Source organism: Passer domesticus, chromosome Z, assembly GCF_036417665.1.
Source record: "Passer domesticus isolate bPasDom1 chromosome Z, bPasDom1.hap1, whole genome shotgun sequence".
Lineage (NCBI taxonomy): Eukaryota > Metazoa > Chordata > Aves > Passeriformes > Passeridae > Passer > Passer domesticus.
In genome coordinates this window covers 9335168-9353442 of record NC_087512.1, presented here as the reverse complement: position 1 = coordinate 9353442, position 18275 = coordinate 9335168, and the positions used below count along the sequence as shown (strand labels likewise).

General features: G+C 41.3%; 1 protein-coding gene across 4 annotated transcripts in view; it reads right to left on the bottom strand.

The window, feature by feature from the left end:
* The window catches only part of UNC13B (unc-13 homolog B), a 207347-nt gene extending 190317 nt beyond the window's left edge, over positions 1-17030 (bottom strand). For all 4 annotated transcript variants that reach the window (XM_064405327.1, XM_064405329.1, XM_064405328.1 and 1 more), the window contains exon 1: positions 16908-17030. In XM_064405327.1, the coding sequence (XP_064261397.1) occupies positions 16908-16929 (22 nt within the window). In that variant the 5' untranslated portion in view covers positions 16930-17030. The remainder of the gene's footprint in view (positions 1-16907) is intronic.
* Positions 17031-18275: the final 1245 nt, after the last annotated feature.

The window sequence follows — 18275 nt, the reverse complement described above, 5'->3', positions numbered from 1 at the left end:
GTCCTTAAAGGCTGTGCACAAAGCACTTGCTCCAGCTCTCAAGAGCCCCACAGCCAGTGCTAGAGTATAAGGTGCCTCCAGCCTGCACACTACTCTGCAGAGAGCCCTTTCCTCATTACTCACCTTTCCAACTTATCTAGCAACAATCACAATCTCAGTGCAAACTGACAAGTTAATTCCAGCAAGGCAAGAGTCAGCATCCTCGGATGCTTATTCAGAATTGTGCTTTGCTCCTTCATAACCTTCCCGCAGACACATTAATATGTACCCGAAATTTCACTTTGCTCCTAGCTGTCACCTCAACAGCCACTTGCCTGAGCCAAAGGCCCGAGCTCCAAGACACAGTGGACCATTCAAACTACCTTCAGATGGTTTTCTTCACTGAGAAAAGGCTCTGAAGTGTCAGTCCTATTTCTCGTCGAAGCACCACAACCAAGTAACACAAGAATAATCACAAGCAAGGTGCCACAGAGACCCTTTTTGCTGTCTCACAGATGTTTGCCTTCTGGTTACTGCATCTCCCCCTACCAGCACCATCACAACGCCAGTCAGATTTGTAATTAATTGTCCCCAAAACATCAGTTCCTTCAATAAATTTGACAGTCTCACTGCTCAAATTAGATGCTAGAGCTCCAAAAAACCACCTTGACATCAGTGACATCTTGCACTTGGGTCCCAAACCAGATGTCTTCTGCCCTGTAAACCAAGGGGCTCCTTCTACACCATCAGCAGGAGTTTGTACTAAGAAAAACCATACCATGAGAGTGAGGACTGCAAAACAACACCATTAGCCTGTATCTCATCCATACAAATATCTAGACAATTGCCAGAAAAGAGCATGACATGATGATACAGCAGTACCTACCCTACAAATTAATATGCCCTTAGGCTTAGGACCCAGGTGACATTTTTGAAAGTAGTTTCATATAGTCTGTTGTACCACCAAACCTCCTCCATCACCAACATAATCAATGCTTAAGGTTGCCAGCAATTACAGGTGAATTCCACTTTGGTATTTCTTCAAAAGCAAGGGGGAATACATGCTTCAGACACCTTATTTCATAGTTTTGCTATACATATATGTTGTCACTTGACAGCAATATCAGATGTTTTAAAGTAGACAACACAAGCAAACCCATATTGCTCTGTGTGAAGAAGAAAGGAGCTATGAAAGATGCAAGATGCTTTGCTACCTGTTTGACAGAGCAAACAGATGCTGGCTTTTTTAAAACTGAAGAGCTTCTTCTGCAGCCACAATACACACAAAAAAATCCTTCAAATTTTGTGGGGCTCTAAGCAGAGAGCTAAGTACCTTATTACTAGCACCACCAGTGCTCAAGGGCAAACACATACACCTCAGCTGACTGAGTAATCCCTCCTGGTTTTGGCCTGACCTGGCACAGGCAGGTGAGCATCACCTCCAACTGATTGGTCTGGATCAGTTATACTTTCCTTGAGAAGTGGGAAAACAAACACAGACTGAAGTTTTGTTATTATGTGCTTACAAGACTCTGCTTTTGTCCAAAGTTTGCTCTCCAAGGGGCTGGGGAAGCAGAGCGTGGTGATGGAGAAATGGATTTGATACTATTTGTGTAACAGAACACCTTGCAAACAAAAAGGGAACTGAGGACTCAGCCAACTTCCCTGATTCCAGAGCTAAATCCACCTATATACATTTAGCCTACAAACATTTAAATCAGTTGCTAAAATGCACAGCTAGGAGAAATCCTTGCAACATCTATTTCTTCCTTTTTGAGTTGACCAACACAGACACATTTCTGAAGATCCACTGAAGTTCCTGCTCAGCAGCTGCTTTGAACTGAGCAGTGAGGACAGGAACAAAATCTCTTATTCAAATCACAGAGATTATAAAAGGTTAATCCTCCTGACGCTGGCAACACAGACAGCTCTGTCAGGCGACCTGGTTCCCCAACCAAGAGGTGAACTAAGCAGTAATCCAAGCTGCCACGCCTCTCCAACATTCTCCTGCAGCCTTAATATTATTAGTCAAAAAACAGCTTGGGTGCAGTGTACTAGAGCAAGTTATTTTGTGTGTGACTCTCCCAGAAGATGCATTCTGTTAGATTGTGGTTTGGTACTTTGCCTCAAGGACTTCCCTACAGGTTACTGATTTCTCCTGAACTTTTAGCTGTTTTGTGATCAGAAAAGACAGCATCCTACTCCTGAATCTGTGCTTTATCATGGAAAAAAATAAACATCAAGCAAATCTTACAGCATTTTTAAATGTATAAGGTATGTACTACTGGACAGAACAGTAAAGGAGGCTTCTAATTTTCAGTGGCATAATATTCCCTTCTTTCAAATTCTGCAAGGTTGAGAAATACATTATTTTAAGATAGTGGCAGAAATGTATTATTTTAAGTTACTGGAAATGCCTTAATTGATTAAGGGAACAAAACCCATACTACTAAATTTTACACAAAACAGACTGCAACTCACATATGCCTCCAGCTGTCAAAGACTAAGGAAATATGCATAATGAAAGCCATATCCGTGCAGCAGAAGGCAGGAAAAGAGATAGACTGATAATGTAGCAAGTCTGCTAGGAGCCAGTCTGAGCTGGTAAACCGACTGATGACAAAGCAACAGCTCAACTAGTTTACAATAAAAGCTTCAGTGGGGGGAAAAAAACTCAAAGAGCAAATATAAAAATTATTTTCAAATTCCAAACATAACAAAAAACCCTTAATAGTAATTTAGAAACCAGATGAATGGAGAAGTTGGTTTCTTCAGGTTTGAGGGGGATGGGTAAGTGTATTTATTTTGAAAAAAGATACATCTCTCTGCAGAGTCATTTCTTCCAAGACACAGAGCACATGCAGCTTCTGCTCAGACACTGTACACAGAGGTAAAGGCCACTTAAATTACTAGAATCTTGCCAGAGTTATTAGGTCAAATCCCACAGCCTGGTCACAGCCAAGTTGAAAGCTGCTAGAACACACAAGTACTGTGGTACCAAAGAGGAAAGAGCAGAGATGACAGAACAAACCCACTTGTGTGTTTGTCCTTTGGCGTGTGCTTTTCGCCTGTCAACAAAAGCCACCTGAGCAGTCTCCCCAGTGACTCAGGTTTCTACACTCCCTGTTCGGACTTAGTGTAAACAAGATGCACCCTGAAAAAAGAGTTGCTGACTAACCACACCAGTAGTGACTGCCACCTAATCACAGCCTTGGTCTGTTTTCTGGTAGTTTCGATTTAAGTTACAGGATTGCAAGCGCTCAGCCAACTGGAACACAGCTACTTGTGAAGCAGGACTGAGCACAAGCTTGTCCGGAAAGGCACTGAGATTAAAAAATGGTACAAACAAATATCACTGCTCAACTTCAGTGGTATAGCATATTTACCAAAAGAGAAACTCAAAAATAAAACAACAGTACATTTCTGGTGGATTCAGTAAATTCTTATAGATATATATTTTTTTTTTAAGCAAAAACATCCCACCATACTAGAGTAAATTATAAGCTTTCAGGAAAAACAGCACCTGTGTTTTCCACACCGAATAATGAAGGAAGATTGGTCTAGCATGAAAAGTATTTTAAAGTAAAATATTAATAAAATCTTATTATTATGTTACTTAATATTTACCTGTTTGGCTTCACAAACCAAAGAAAATATTAGTATCTAAGAGACAGAAATAAGTTTGACTGTAACAATTAAGAAAGAGTAGAAGAACTTGTTAGGGTATGAGTTATGGTGTAACTGAATGAGATTCCAGGCAGGAACAGGAGACCTAATAAAAAAACCACTGTTGGCAAACTATACCTCTAGCAGTCTGTTTTAATCTTCACATTCACAAACTGCTCAGACAATACTGGTTCCTGGAGGACACCCACAAATTGCAGAAATAGGACAGTCAGAAAGATTGTTGTCTAAAAGAGCTGTACCTCACAAACACATTTGCAGTCACCTGCCAATACTTTTGAAAACACTGTTTCAAAACAGCCTGTGTACAAAGAACTGAATCATAAGAAGGTCTTACTACTGCCAAGGAGTGTGCCCAAGACTGTTCTGAAAGCCATGCTGCTTGCTTGCATTTGGACCTCCATAAACAATAAGGCGAAAATACACCAGGTTAAGTAAGAATCAAAACATTAACCAAAATAAACAGCCTTAGGTAAGAATTGAGTATAAGCAAGTTCCTTCACATGTAGGTTCTTTTCCTTACTATTAACGTTTATAAATAAGGAAGATACTACATCAAAATTTTACCTTAATATACAGTTTGTCTATAGCAATTAGTTGTCAGAACAGTAACTCACTGCACAAATTAGTGCAGTGAGGATCACAAGACTGGAAGGGTCCAACTCTTAACACTTCTTCCCTCAACACCTGGACCACTTACACCATTCAAAATCATTCCTACTTTCCACCCAACACTTTAATTAATGGCATGTGTATGCCTTCTGTATCTTATGTCAACATTATTTGTCCTCTCCATGTTTTTCCTCACTCCATGTTTAATTTCCTGATGTTTTTAATGGACACAAGTCACAGATCCCATCAGCTTCTGTTTACAAGCACGGTGCAGAGACACAAGGACTCCCCAACATCTCTCCTTTCAGTAAGTTTCATATTTTTCAGCAATGCTTGTCATTTGCCTCTAAGTGTACAGTTTTTCTACAGAACATCAACTCATTTTCATTCTCACTCTCCTCAGGGGTCTCTGAGTCCTTCCTGCATTATATTTATTTGCTTTAAAATTTAGTATGTAATTAGGACTTTTCTTAAGAATGGCTTTGACACACATATTTGTATTCTTTCTTGCCATGACACAAGTGGAAGACATTTATCTGCTTCTCCCACTTGTCTCAGCAATATTACTAGCTTCTGCTACAGCCAGCTCCTTATACTCTTTACACATCTTTTGCCAATTCCAATTTTCTTTAAAAATAAGTCTGCTATAGGATTTGTGAGAAATAGATGCATGCTTTCATCTAGAAACAAGAAGCTAGCCCAGAATAATCTTCCTCTCGCAAACCCATGTTGCATTTCATAAAATATCCTACCACATTGTTTCCACCTGTCTAAAAAAATTTTATTATTTTCTCCTAACAGTTCATTTTAAACTTTGCATATTGCCACAGTCCTATCTGCTTTTGAAGTCAAGATCCGTATTTACCCACATTTATCACTCATCTCCTTTATCTTCCCACCTATCCACAGAAACCACATCTATTCCTCTCCAGTTAGGTGATGTCACTGCTTGTTTGCAGCCACAGTTAAATTTCTGCTGGAAGAATTCAGATTTAAAGTGTTGCATGTTTCAGCACTCTCGGATACAGATTACCAGACTCAAATGCAGGACATCAAAATTTTTTTATCCCACTCTTATGCATCATTTTCAGTTTCATAAGAAACAATTCCTATAGTCCAGGGACCATACCCACCCCATCTTTGCACACTTCCCTGTCCCCATCCACAGAAGTCTGATTCCTCCCTCTGTGCAGGCTGGCTGTTTCCCCTTTTCATATGACCAAAACGCCTTCTGTTACCTGTTCTATTACCACTTGCAAGATGCCACCTTGTCTGCTGAGGTGGAAGCCCCTGCCTTAGCCTTGGACTATCTGATCCTCAACATACACCTTCCTCTACAAACTGTTTTTTTGTCCACACCTCTCTCAGAGGTTCTGTTTGCTCAGCATATCCTGACGTAATGAACAGGTGAATCATCAGCTCTGGGGTAATTTCCTAGGTGGAGCCTTTTCTGTTATTTGAGATGCTAATATTTACCCCTGTAGCTTCCCTGAATTTCCTGCCCTCCTCTGTATCCAACCTCCTCACTTCACCAAAAAGCTTCTTCAGCTTCCCTGGAGGCTTGACAATTACTAAACTGCATGTTCATCTGTTTACCTTAACTTAGCTTCAGCTGTGATCATTCAAACCAAGTTCATTTCCATGTCCAATTTCCCTGAAGCACCTTCTGTGCCCCTCAAAGTCACATCTACAGTTCACTCCATCAGTTTTATGGCTTTAGTCACTGTCAGATAGTGAAACTGTCAGATAACACAGCTCCCTGTACCACAAGAACAACCAACAGGATATATTCTCTGGTGTGGAGAGTCAGTCTTTCACAGTGAGAACACCCAGAAACACTTTGCTCTAACTACATTATGAGATTTTTACCCACATTGAAATCCTGGACTACGTGCAGTAGATCTCTTGTGTTATCACAGAAAAATCTCTTATCAGCTCTTCCCAAAGCAATTTCAGCCCAGCTGGTTCTCTTTTATCCACACTAATGCTGCTTTACAATTTTGCATCACCAAACCACAGTGGAATTTTCCAGTCACCTCTATTCCTCTCTTTCTAGAGTAGGAAAGCCCTTCCAACATCTCTGTTCCCCTCATAACCCCCATTCCTCGTGACTCTTGCTAACTTTTTGGGGGCTAATTCTGAGCCCTAAACTAACAGCCCCCTTCTCACCACTTTAGCCACAAGCTTCCCATCCTGCTCTATAACACAAATGTGTCTGCACCCTTTAAGAAAACTAACTCAACACTACTAATTCAAATGGTTTACACTGTTTACTTCATAAAACTGTAACACTTATTATGGATCCAGTAACCCAAACTTCATCTGCAGCACCAGCTCTTCCATGACATCCTATGAGGAAAAAGAAATATACAATGCAGGCCCACCAGGAAGCTTGCACAGGGTTAACTCATATATATTCAAACTTCTGTCACGTGCTACTCTCCTCCAACACAGCCTGAGCACATTTCTACATCTTTGACTAAACTGTCAGGTTTATACAGAACAGTAACTTCAAACTCAAGTTTACAACAGAAGTAAAAGGTTTGTCGCTCGAGCCCTGGTAAACCACACTCCTCCCACCAAGCAGAAGTGTAACAACACACTGATTTAACACTGAGATCTATTAGGTCATGGCATGTCTTTATCTCTTTTTAACTGCGGAAAAATATGTAAACACTTGTCATTACAGTCAGAATACTCATAATATAATATACATTTGTCTCTACTCAAATAATAGACATTACCAAACTCCATTTTTTCCAATCCTTAAGTATTGGAAGGGCAAGGAGCAGATTGTGCTATTCTGACGCTGAAGCTAGTAAACCATTTCAGCATAAAAAGCAGAAATTTGTCACATATGGTAATCAACATAAAGCTACCAAGAACCATAAAAAATCCTTCATCAATTTTAGTTCAGAATCTGATCTTTTTCTGTTAGACTCTAGGTTGTTACACTAAAAAAATTACTATGTATTACAGAGGGTCATACTAGATGATTACAACAAGCCATTCTGACCTTATAACTGTGGAGTTTCTAAGCAGTTAATCTCCTCAAAAAAATCTCCTACTAAAATGGACCATACAGAGACTCCACTTACTTAATTTGATAGGTCAAAATCTAATAAAATTCTGCACATGCAGCAAATTATACCAGGTGGGAAAGGCTGAAATAAATCTACTGTTTCATGTCCATTTTTTCCCTCCTTCCAATTGATATCCATGTTGCATGCCAAATTCACGTCACACACTATAATTTTAGGTTCAGATAAGGAGCTCAAGATTGGGGGTTGTCTGAACCACAAAATATTGAATGTTTCATTTAAAACCCTGACTCTATTAATCTATAAAATGGCATTATGATTTTGGTAAGGTTAGAAATCCCAAATCCAAAAACAAAGTCAGTCTCAGCTTTCTAGTAATTTATGACCTCTCTGACTCTCAGAGACAAGCCACATGCATGAAGAGGCCAAACAACCACCTGAAGAATACTATCTGCTTGCCTGTAAAGAAATCTTACAATGAAGAATAACACATGAAATTTGGAAGGGGAACAAAAGGGGAACAACAGTTTTCTACAATGTGTGTAATAGTTTGCTGAGCAGTCAAATTCCTTCCTCACACAAAGCTGACAAACTACCTTGGCACCATGTGTCTGGTACTCCTGGCCCTATAGGAAGAAATAATTACTGAAGATTTGGACAAGGGTTTGTAGCTCTCCAGTGTGTAATTGCAGCTATAACACTCCACAAGGACTTTGTTTGCAAAGGACTGAGGTTGTTAGAACAGAACAGTATGTGATAACTACAAGTGAATAACCACACATACTGAAAATCTGAAGTCCACGGACATTTTCTGAAAACCTGTTCTGAAGTTTACACAAGTCTTCAGGAAAGGAAAATGTCTCTAATAGGTTTCTGTCTAGAAATTCAGTATTTACATATTCATCAGCTTTATGTTGATTATCATATGTGATGAATTTCTGGTTTTTATGCTGAAGTGGTTTACTAACTTTAGGATCAGAACAGGAGAAGTTGGTGCGCATTTCCTTAGATTGGAGACGTTATTACTAAAGTTGTGCTCCTCACCCTTCCAGTACTTAAGGATTGGGAAAAATGGAGTTTGGTAATGATGCTGGGTAAAAGCCCTACATATCCTTCAGAACATGTTCCAGGTGATGCAGTTCCTTCACAGTTCCCTTTGCCTTATCCAAGCGTGCCCAAATCCTTGGCATGTGGACTGCAGCATTGTGCCACCACAATAGTTCAGAAAAGTGAAGGCTTTCCTGAGCCACCACATTTAGCTCCAGATCCAAAATCCTTTCAGCAGATACCAACAAAGACAACAGCAGGTTGGTTATATGGCGCAGATTTTGACTGAACAGAGCAGCAACCAAAGAGTGAAGGGACAAAGCATGTTAGGTTTTTTTAACTATGTTTTTTAAGCTGAGTATTACTACATTGGCCTGAGCAGAGAAAATAGAAGTGTGCCAATACTCAGAAGCATAATTCTGCAGTTATATTATACCTATAATTCAGTCTGTATGGTGGAAGTGTTGGAGTCTGTTTAGCAGAGCATTTAGGTTGTAAAGATTTAAGAGAGTTAAGTCACAAGAGCTTTAAGTAATAAGGTTAAAACCAGTATTCCTTAAAGGGACACGGTCAAGGCTTGAAGCCAATTTTTTTTTCAAACTGGCCAACAGATTTAGGCTAGAGATTATCCTGAACAAGACACCTCCTCTTATCCTTCATCAGACAAGACATCCCAGTCCAATTCACTTTCCATTTATACAGTATATTCAACTGCAAGGAAGAGCATCAAGAAACCAAGGTCAGCACAAAGCTGTTGAAATACCATATCTTCTTTATGTTTTTTAATGCTCTGACTCCCCATATGCAGGCAATCCGAAAGGGAACAAAATCAGGATTTTTAATTCCTTTAACACAGTTCCTCTACCCCGTGCATCCTGCCTAGCAATTTTAAGATTTTTACAAATTGAAGTGTGGCCAGCAAAATTAAATCCTGCAAACAAAGCAGGCAACATTTACTCATATCTGACACTGCCCCAATTTAATTTTCTCTCAGCACAGGGTTTCCATGAACTGAACGTCTCTCAGCATATGCTTCCATGCTGAATGCACGGACCCATCTCCCATACAGTGTCCAAAGCCACCCCAGCTCACCTGACAAAAGGATGAACGTGCACTCAAGAGCAGTATGGCAGAGGGAACATAAACTAAGTCACAACCATTAGTTGGCAGCATTCCTTTTCATTTTTAGGATGCCCACACGTGGCTATCAGAGAGGCAGCACTCCTGCCAGTACTGTGCTCCAATTCCTTGCCGCTTTCCATAACAGCAGGACATGAATCCAAGCCATAATATGGTGCTTAGTAAGTTCAACCAGCATCAGTCAAAAGAATTCCTCAGCTGAGGACTTATCATCTAACTTGATCCTCTAGCCATAGCTAGTCTCTTGCACTCCACACTACAAGGGAGGGAAAGGCTGTTAAGATCTGCAGGTACTCAACATTTTGTTCTTTTTAAGTGTAATTATTCAATTATTCAAAGTTCATAATGTGGAAGATAACTTAAAAGCACAGTAAGAAATCTGTTTTGAAAGCTTGGTGAAGGAGTTAAAGTCTCTAATGTGTTAGAGATATGTCAGATGTTTACAAAGCACCAAGTAAATCACATTTGCATCTTTTCATGAAATTATCAACCAGAGATTTTTCAGGGTTTTCTTTTTAAAAAAAAAAAACAGATTAGACTTGAAGCTTTCTTCCCAGCTGAAAGAGACATATAGATGCACATAATGTATTTCATAATGTATTTAGCTGAAATCTGCTCATCACAGAAGACAGCAGTACTCATATAAAGACAGTTAAACAGAGAAATGCTAAAGAGCCCATATGCCTGCCAGTACTACTTCAGTTCTTTCAAAACTTGCAAATAACATTCCAATTCAACAACTGTTAAACAGGCAGAACAACTGTTTTGGAACACCACTCCCATTTTCTTTTCTACAAACCAATTATTTAATAGTTACCTGCAGTAGCTGTGATCAAATCAAATAAAACATGGGCTGTCCAAAAACAACCACTAGCAATACACAAGGAACATTTCAGAGGGAGCTAATTTCATAAAATTGAGAGTAATTACAACCAATTGACTGAGAAGAATAAATATGAACCAAAACTGTCATAATCAGATTCAGGAATCATTTATTAGGTGTTTTCCAGGGGACCAAAAAGCCACTACTCCTCAAGCAAGAAGGACAGCTGAATTCCACTCCACCTCAAAGAGCTGTAAAGCCATGGTATAATACAAGAAACAAACTGTATTGACATAGGTTTTGTGGCCCAAGATGTAGAAAGTTAAATGAAGGTAAAAGCAAGGGACTTAACAAAAAACCTGAATAGAAACAAAACACCAGCAAGGGTATTACCCTCCCAACTCACCAGCTGATTTAACTGCTGATGGTGAAAAAGCATTAAGCATCCCATAAACATCTGTGACATGCTCATGAAGAAGCACTTGTGAGATCAGATACTTTTCAGCCCATGGCAAGTGAAGATAATGTTATATATTTAATGTGCAAGCAATAAAAATCAGAAGATCTAAAAAACTGTAACTTGGATGTAACTGGAGTCTGTAGCCCAGTAAGCTTTGTTTTAAATGCATCCAAAGAGATTAGAAAAGAGACCCCAAGAAGAGCAGAGTGACACCCAAGGTGACACTCACAGCACACCTGTAGGAGGTCAGGCACCTACAGATCACTGAGCAATCCAGACAAAGGTCTGAAATGTCTAAGGAGTTAAAGTTCTGGGAAAAAAAAGATGCCTGCTATTCAGCACCAGCTCAGGAAGACTGATCCAAACTGCACACACACGGAACTTTCTGCAACACACAACTCAGGGTAGAACAGTGTATCAATAAAGTGAAAAATGACATAGTATGGTGGGCATCCAGTGAAACAGTAATAGAAAGTTACTTGAGAGGCTGGCCATGATCCATTGCAGTGGTGTTTCCTGCTCCAAAGACTGCCATATTTCACTCCTTCTCAACTGGGCATTTGCCATTAACACAAAACCAAGCAGGACACAGAGGCCAGTCAAAAGGCAAAGAATAAAAGCAGAATTATTTACAGCAGCCTAGTCAGGTATAAGGAGGGCCTAAGAGAAAAGAAAATCCATCTGAAATCTTTCTAAATGCAAAGAGAGCTGATCTAAACCTCCAGGATACACCTATGGAATAGGAATCCATGTCACAGAAAGCATCTGCCAAATTTTACAGGTGACAGTTTACAAGCAAAACAACACTTCAGCAAAGCTCTTGGTAAACATGGCTAAAGCAGACACGGATAAGCACACACCAACAATACAAGTAAAGCAGATTTTAGTTCTCTATTTTACAATGATGAGATCAACACAACAATATTAAATGCAATTTCACTACTAAAACTTCTGAAGTACCGTCAGAAAGCAAAGGCAGCAAAGAAAAGCAAATCCAACTGCTAAAGAGAAACCTTTTAAACTCCAGACTCCAGAAATCCTTCCATCTAACAAGAGGCAAGAACAGCAAGCTGCTTACATACACTTCCACACCAAGAAAATGCCAGGAATTAACCAGTAAGCTCTAATGTAAGAAAGAGGCAGAGTTAGTGAATACCCTAGACACTTCCACAGCAGCTCCAAATCTGTTTGCAAGACCACACAGGGAATTATCAGAAAAAAAAGCAACAGAGTAAGAGTTATTAGACACATCCCTCCACAGTTCAAGATCTCTTGGAAGAGCAGCAAGAACAATTTTTATGGAGTGATTAAAGTATTTTTCAAAACACCCAGTAAAATTTGGCCACAGGAAGAAATTTCAAAGGAAATATATAGGAAGATGATTTATTATCAGACATATGCATTTCACATGCATTCAAGTCAAATATTTGAAATAAGGTCCTGGATTAAAAAAGCAGTTTAATTTGCTTGGACTTTCATAAGCTGCAACTAGATCTTGGACGGCTAAGAGTTTAAAATTAGGTTCTTTCAGCATTTAGATTAAATGCAGCCCTTTATTGCATATAAAAAGAGTATGCTAAGAACAACTTTAACAAGTTAGGTCTGGAAGATTGCACACTGAAGGAGTCAGCTCAGAATACACCATGAGAGCCAGAAGAAACAGACACTATTCAAATTCAGGAAGCATCTCTGTACCTTTCCTTCATCCCATTGAGAAATATAGGGAGGTTTCAAGTAGTTCATAGTCCCCTAAACACCTAAAAAATAGGTTCCACACTGTTTGATGAAGCTTGCAGTAACAGTGCCCAAATCTGAAAGGGTGAGGATTTTAAACAGGAAATCAAATGATCACCCTTATATCAAAAGCCAGACATGGTGTGCAGGTTTTACTGAACAACAGAAGAAGCCAGAAATCTTTAAAAGTTCTCTCCAATTACAGCTTTATAAACCTAAAACTTAACTCTCAGCACAAAAATGCTCTTTTAGTAGAGAACACTTCTATCTTAGCCTTTTTACTCAAAGTTCTAATGCACTTTATTTTGCTCCAACACTACCTACACCGGTAACTACCTGACTAAGGACAACTAGAGAAATGGAGTTCATAGTAGTCACACAGCAAATTCTAAATTAATCATTATGTTATTTTAATGTCCTAGCGTTATAACTTTGCATTTCTGCTACTACTTTTAATGTTCAATTCTCTTCTTCATCATTTTGACCTACAAAAGGATGGATAGGGTTTTTTTTGAATTCTACGACCATTTCAGAACAGTCACAACAGCAAGCCGGAGGCACTGCATTCAGACTTTCAGAGAACACTGAGGTAAGTCGAGTCCACTACATCAAGGTGGGGAAAAATCCTTTAAAGAGAAGTTCCTGATGCTTGGCCACTTGTAAGTATAGGTATTCCTAAGTACATTACAAGATTGTAATGAACATTTTTATCATTAACATCCATTTCCATTTTCCTTCTTTTCTTCTTTCACTTGGATGTCAACACAGTTCAATTCACACTGGAACTCAAATTTTGCTGGCAATACAGGGATGGACAGTTAAGTTCTAGGAGTGGTATTTCAACACTCCAGCTGGCTTGACAAAAAAACTCACAAGCTCTTCTAATTCTTCAGCGCAGCCACAAGAGAAACATTAGGCAAACAAAAAAATATCATTTCTAACCTCCAGACAATGTCATTTCACACAGCAGTCAACTTGAAATCCTAGAGTGCAAGAGCTCACCCAAGTCATTCTTCCATGTAACTCTGGCAGCCAAAGCTCACACAGATACTGTGGATCAGGGCCCAAGACAAAGGCACGTTACACAAAAGCACTGTGACCATATGGGACTAAGTCAGGCACTGTGCACAGGGATGAGGGAAGAATCCCACTGCCAACATCCTTGGAATTGTAATTATCAGGTGGACCAGCTAGGTCCAACTTTGGAATACAGTGACAGTGAAGACACAGCTTAAGCTGCTATGAAGCAGAGAGGAGAAAAACTAAAAGAGAACCATCAGTCTTGAGGAAGCAAGGGCTGGAGACAAAGAAGGATGCAGTAAAAGTGAGCAGGTGAAAGGGCATGAACTATGTGTCAGGACAATGATAAATAGAGCCAGTGACCGAGTGAACCAGCCTCAGCAGGGTCCACTTTGCTATGACCCCTGCAAGCTGTGCTGAGACAGCAGTTATTCCCATCACCAAGTCAGGAGACAGGAAAGATCAGGAAAAGAAATTTTATCTGATTGAGATCTGGGGTAAAATCAACAGTTACAAGAGAAAGCCAAGAAAGTTAACAATGCAAGACTGATGTGAAACACTAGAGTGCTTCCCTGGGATTAGTTTTATTTAATATGTACTATTTTCACAAACACAACGCTAAATGCAAACTAATAAAGCAAACTATGCCAAGAGAAGATTATCAGACATAATCCAGACACAGCTGCTCTGAACAGGAGTGTATGCAACCTCTCTTTCACTTAAGCAGTGGAATCAAAATATGAAGAAGTCTCCTAAAAGCCTCAATCATGTAATATTCAGGATTTCTTTTCTCCTTCACTTCACTTACACTCACTGCATATTTTCCTGCTTGAAAAGAATCCCTTAATTTGCTCCTACAACAGCCCATTACCACTGGCTTATTTCACACATCCCCTGAACTGCTGCAGACAAGCCCAGACTCATAATTCCTCTGAGCTTAGATTTTCTGTCAGGTGTTTCCTATTTCTATAGCAGATACACCTCAATGCTTCTGGAAAAAAAAACAAAACAAAGCAAACAAAATACACCAAAGAAACAAACAAAAAACACCACATAACAAATCAAAATAAATAAACGAAAGGAATAAAGAAAAAAAAACCACACACACACAAAATTATTTGTTCTCACAGAAAGTAAAAGAAATGTAGCACTTTCCATCAAGAAGACATATATTCTAGCTGGTTCTTCAGGAACAAAGGCAGCACCCAGACATGTTTGGCCACAAACACTGAGCACTGTTTTAGATTAGCGATTCATTAAAATACTATTAATGCACACAATTCAAGACGGGCGGAAAATAAATCAATAAACTAAAACACTATCCTTCTGACTGGCAGGCTTCTTGTGACACTGACACTTATGGCTTTTTCCACATTTTCCTTAATATGTAAAACTGCAATCCAGATGCTATTAACAGTGTCCCAATCACCTACATTTATTTTGTGGAGGTTTCTGTTGTCTTTCTTTGTTCGTCTCAGCTCTACACCATCCAACCTCATACTACTATGTAATCTTATATGTGTACCATTTTGAATAGGAAAAAAAACAGCTTTTCCAACTTTCTTACTAACAGGCCACTGCGGTCTCAACAATATTAGCTCATTTCAGTGGAAAGGTAAAAGAATCAAGAGAAGTGCCATTTTGTTGGGCTTTTTTTAAAAAGTAACAATAAAGCCGCCTCCTCCTTGCCCTAGTTGTTTTATCTCAGCTCCTGGTGTCTTTGTTTTTCGCACTGCCCCACCTCAACATACTCCATATCAGGTTAGATGGTTGCTTTTTCTGAGATCTCATCAGCTGATCCTTTCAGTCATGCCTATTTCAGAAAATATGTTTCTTGATGTTAAGTAAATTGACTGCATTCTGCAGTCTTATAATAAAGTTGTTCAATATCATCTATTTAAATGAATGCTGGTATCTTCTACTGTCTTCGCACAGCAGATGGAAATGGAAGATAAAATTTTCACAGTAATTCTTCACACAAAGTCACCAGCCACCTCAAATTTCTTATATCTTCTTTAGCTCTTCACACAAACAAAGAGTAAATGAAACACAAGGACTCACTATTCCAGGCTCCTGAAATGCTTTTGTCCTAAAAACTCTACAGATAAAGAATAAATGCCTTGAAAACAGAAGACACTCTCAGCAGCTCAATCATTCAGTTCATGTTCTTTCACTATTCCTTGCAAACAGTGTGTAAATACATTCTTAAGACAATCTGCTTCAAGTGGTATCAAACCCACATTACTTTAAAGGACACTCTGAAAACATTTTGAGAATGAACCACCAAAAAGAATTTTTAAAAACCCCCTATAATACATATAGGCATCCTTTGGCTAGTAAGACTCAGCTTCAATGAAGAGATTTTGGCAAAACCTTCAAAATGGGCTAGACAAGTCTGCCCTTCACATTTTACACAGAAGTGTACGAAAAGCACATTTAAGATACACTCTGCACTTGTGCACCTCTCCTAAGCCCTTAAACACAACACGTGTTTAATAAAAGGGCTGAAACTTAATTCAGAAACACTCCCCAAAAACAGTGCTCTCCCCAAAAGAGCACGTCTCAAGATGCTCTGCTGGGCATCACCAACACAGGGCTTTTGACTCAAAGAGTGACGAACAGCTGGATAAGGAGCGGTTATCAGTAAACCTGTGTGTGTGACAGAAGAGCTGAACTGCCAGCAGTGCCAGTTTTTTTATCATTCCTGGCAAAGGAGTTGAGAACATTAAAACTACACTTTTAAGCCGCAGGGCACGGCTGCACTCGGGGACGCCCTGTGACCGCGGCGTTCAGTGCAGGGAAACACATCCCAGTAGCGTGAGCCCTGGCAGATGGTTTTCCCCCACGGATTTCTTTATCATTATTTTTTAGCACAAGGCAGCAAGAAATGGGAAACCGGAGACAGCACTATAATCCACTGCGCAGAGAAAGTGCCGGCTTCCCGCAACCTGTTCAGCAAGGGGACGAGGCTCGATAACAGGATGAGGAGGTAATTAGGAATGTATGTGAAATAACAATGCACGCTCCGAGGCGAGTATACGGAGTGACAGCAGCCTGCTTCCTGCCCGCGCCGTTCGCTGGGCGATTCAACTCGTGTCCGAGCCAACTCCCAAAGTCAGCCACGGCTCCTCCCGGGGCTCCGGACCTCCCCGGCCGGGACCGCCGCTCCTGGACCCGCACCTGCTCCCTCGCCATGCGGCACCTCCGGCCCAGGGGTGCAGGTGGCGGCCGGGCCGCGGCCGCCCGCGGCTCAGGCGGGGAGGCACCGGCACGCCCGTCCCCGCTCCAGGGAGGCTGAAACCCACTTCAGCCAGGACAAAGCCAAACCCTGCCCAGGCGTGTCCCCCCGCTCCGCCGCCCCGCTCACCTCGCACGCAGAGCAGCGACATGGCGGCCCCGGCAGCCGCCCCCGGCTCTCCTCATGCCGCCCCGCGGACACCGGGCGGCGGCGGCGCCTCAGCCGGGGCGGGGCCGTCCCGCCGGGGCAGGGCCGAGTGACGACGGACGCGTGAGGGGGAGCCCGCGGCCGGGCGGGCTGCGCTGGGGCGCGGGGCTTTGCTGCTTTAGCGTCTCTTCTTTTCAGGCTTTTGTTTCACTCCCGAAAGGTGAGGGAACTCGATGGAGGAGGAACGCCCTGGATGTGGCTTCGCTGGAGTGCTCGGATAGGTTCTGGTGTGCTAGCGTAAGAATTATAGAATGTGTGTGGAAACACTTAGGGGTCATCGAGTGCAGCTCTTGGTCCTGCACAGCTCAGCCCAAAAATCCCACCATGTGCCTGAGAGCATTGTCCAAACGCGCTTTGAACTCTGTAAGACTTGGTGCTGTGACCACTTCCCTGGGGAGCCTGTTCAGTACCTAGCCACCCTCTGAGTGAAGAACTTTATCCCAAAATCCAACCAAAACCTCCCCTGACACAACTTCAGGCCATTCCCTCAGGTCCTGTCACTGGACTGCCTGTCCTTTGTCCCCTTCTGAGGAAGAGGTAAACTGCTGTGAGGTCTCCCCTCAGTCTCCTCCAGAATGAACAGGCCAAGTGACCTCAGCCACTCCTCACATGGCTTCCCCCCAAGACCCTTCCCCATCTCCACTGATGATCAAGGAGCTCAGCTGATGATGAAGAATCTCGGCTGATGCACAGGAGCAGCTGTCTGTACCCTCCCCACGTGGAAAAAGCCATAAGCCAACACCTAGGGAAAAGCAGGACAAGCAATGTGATTACTGTATCCCAAAGCTCTGTCGCCATACCCTCCCAGCTACAATGGCCAGCCAGCTCTGAGGGTTTCCAGAACCCTCACGCTTGTGTGGCAGGTAATGCCCAGTCTGTCTCTGTGCTTATCTAGTCTATCTCAGGCCCCTCCAAAGTTTGCATCCTCATCTTCTGCTTGAGCAACTCACAGGTCAGCTGCCTGTTGCAGAAAGAACCTCCTGAGGTGGTTTCCCTTGAGTCCAGTTCTAGCAGTTTTCTCTGATTGCCTCTAATGCTTTTAGTATTGCTTCATCCCAAACTATAAATAGCACAACACTGCAGAATGTGCTTCGAGTTCCAAACAGAAGATCTACCAAATAATTTCTGAAAGTGAAACTCAACAGCAAAATATCACATAATGGGATTGCTATTCCATTAATATTTAGAATAACTCGAAAGCCTGCAGAGAGTGTGAAGGACAAGACTCCTAGCTGGGTGTTTGTAAAACCAACCAATCCTCCCAAGGTTCACACCTAGACAAGGGAGATT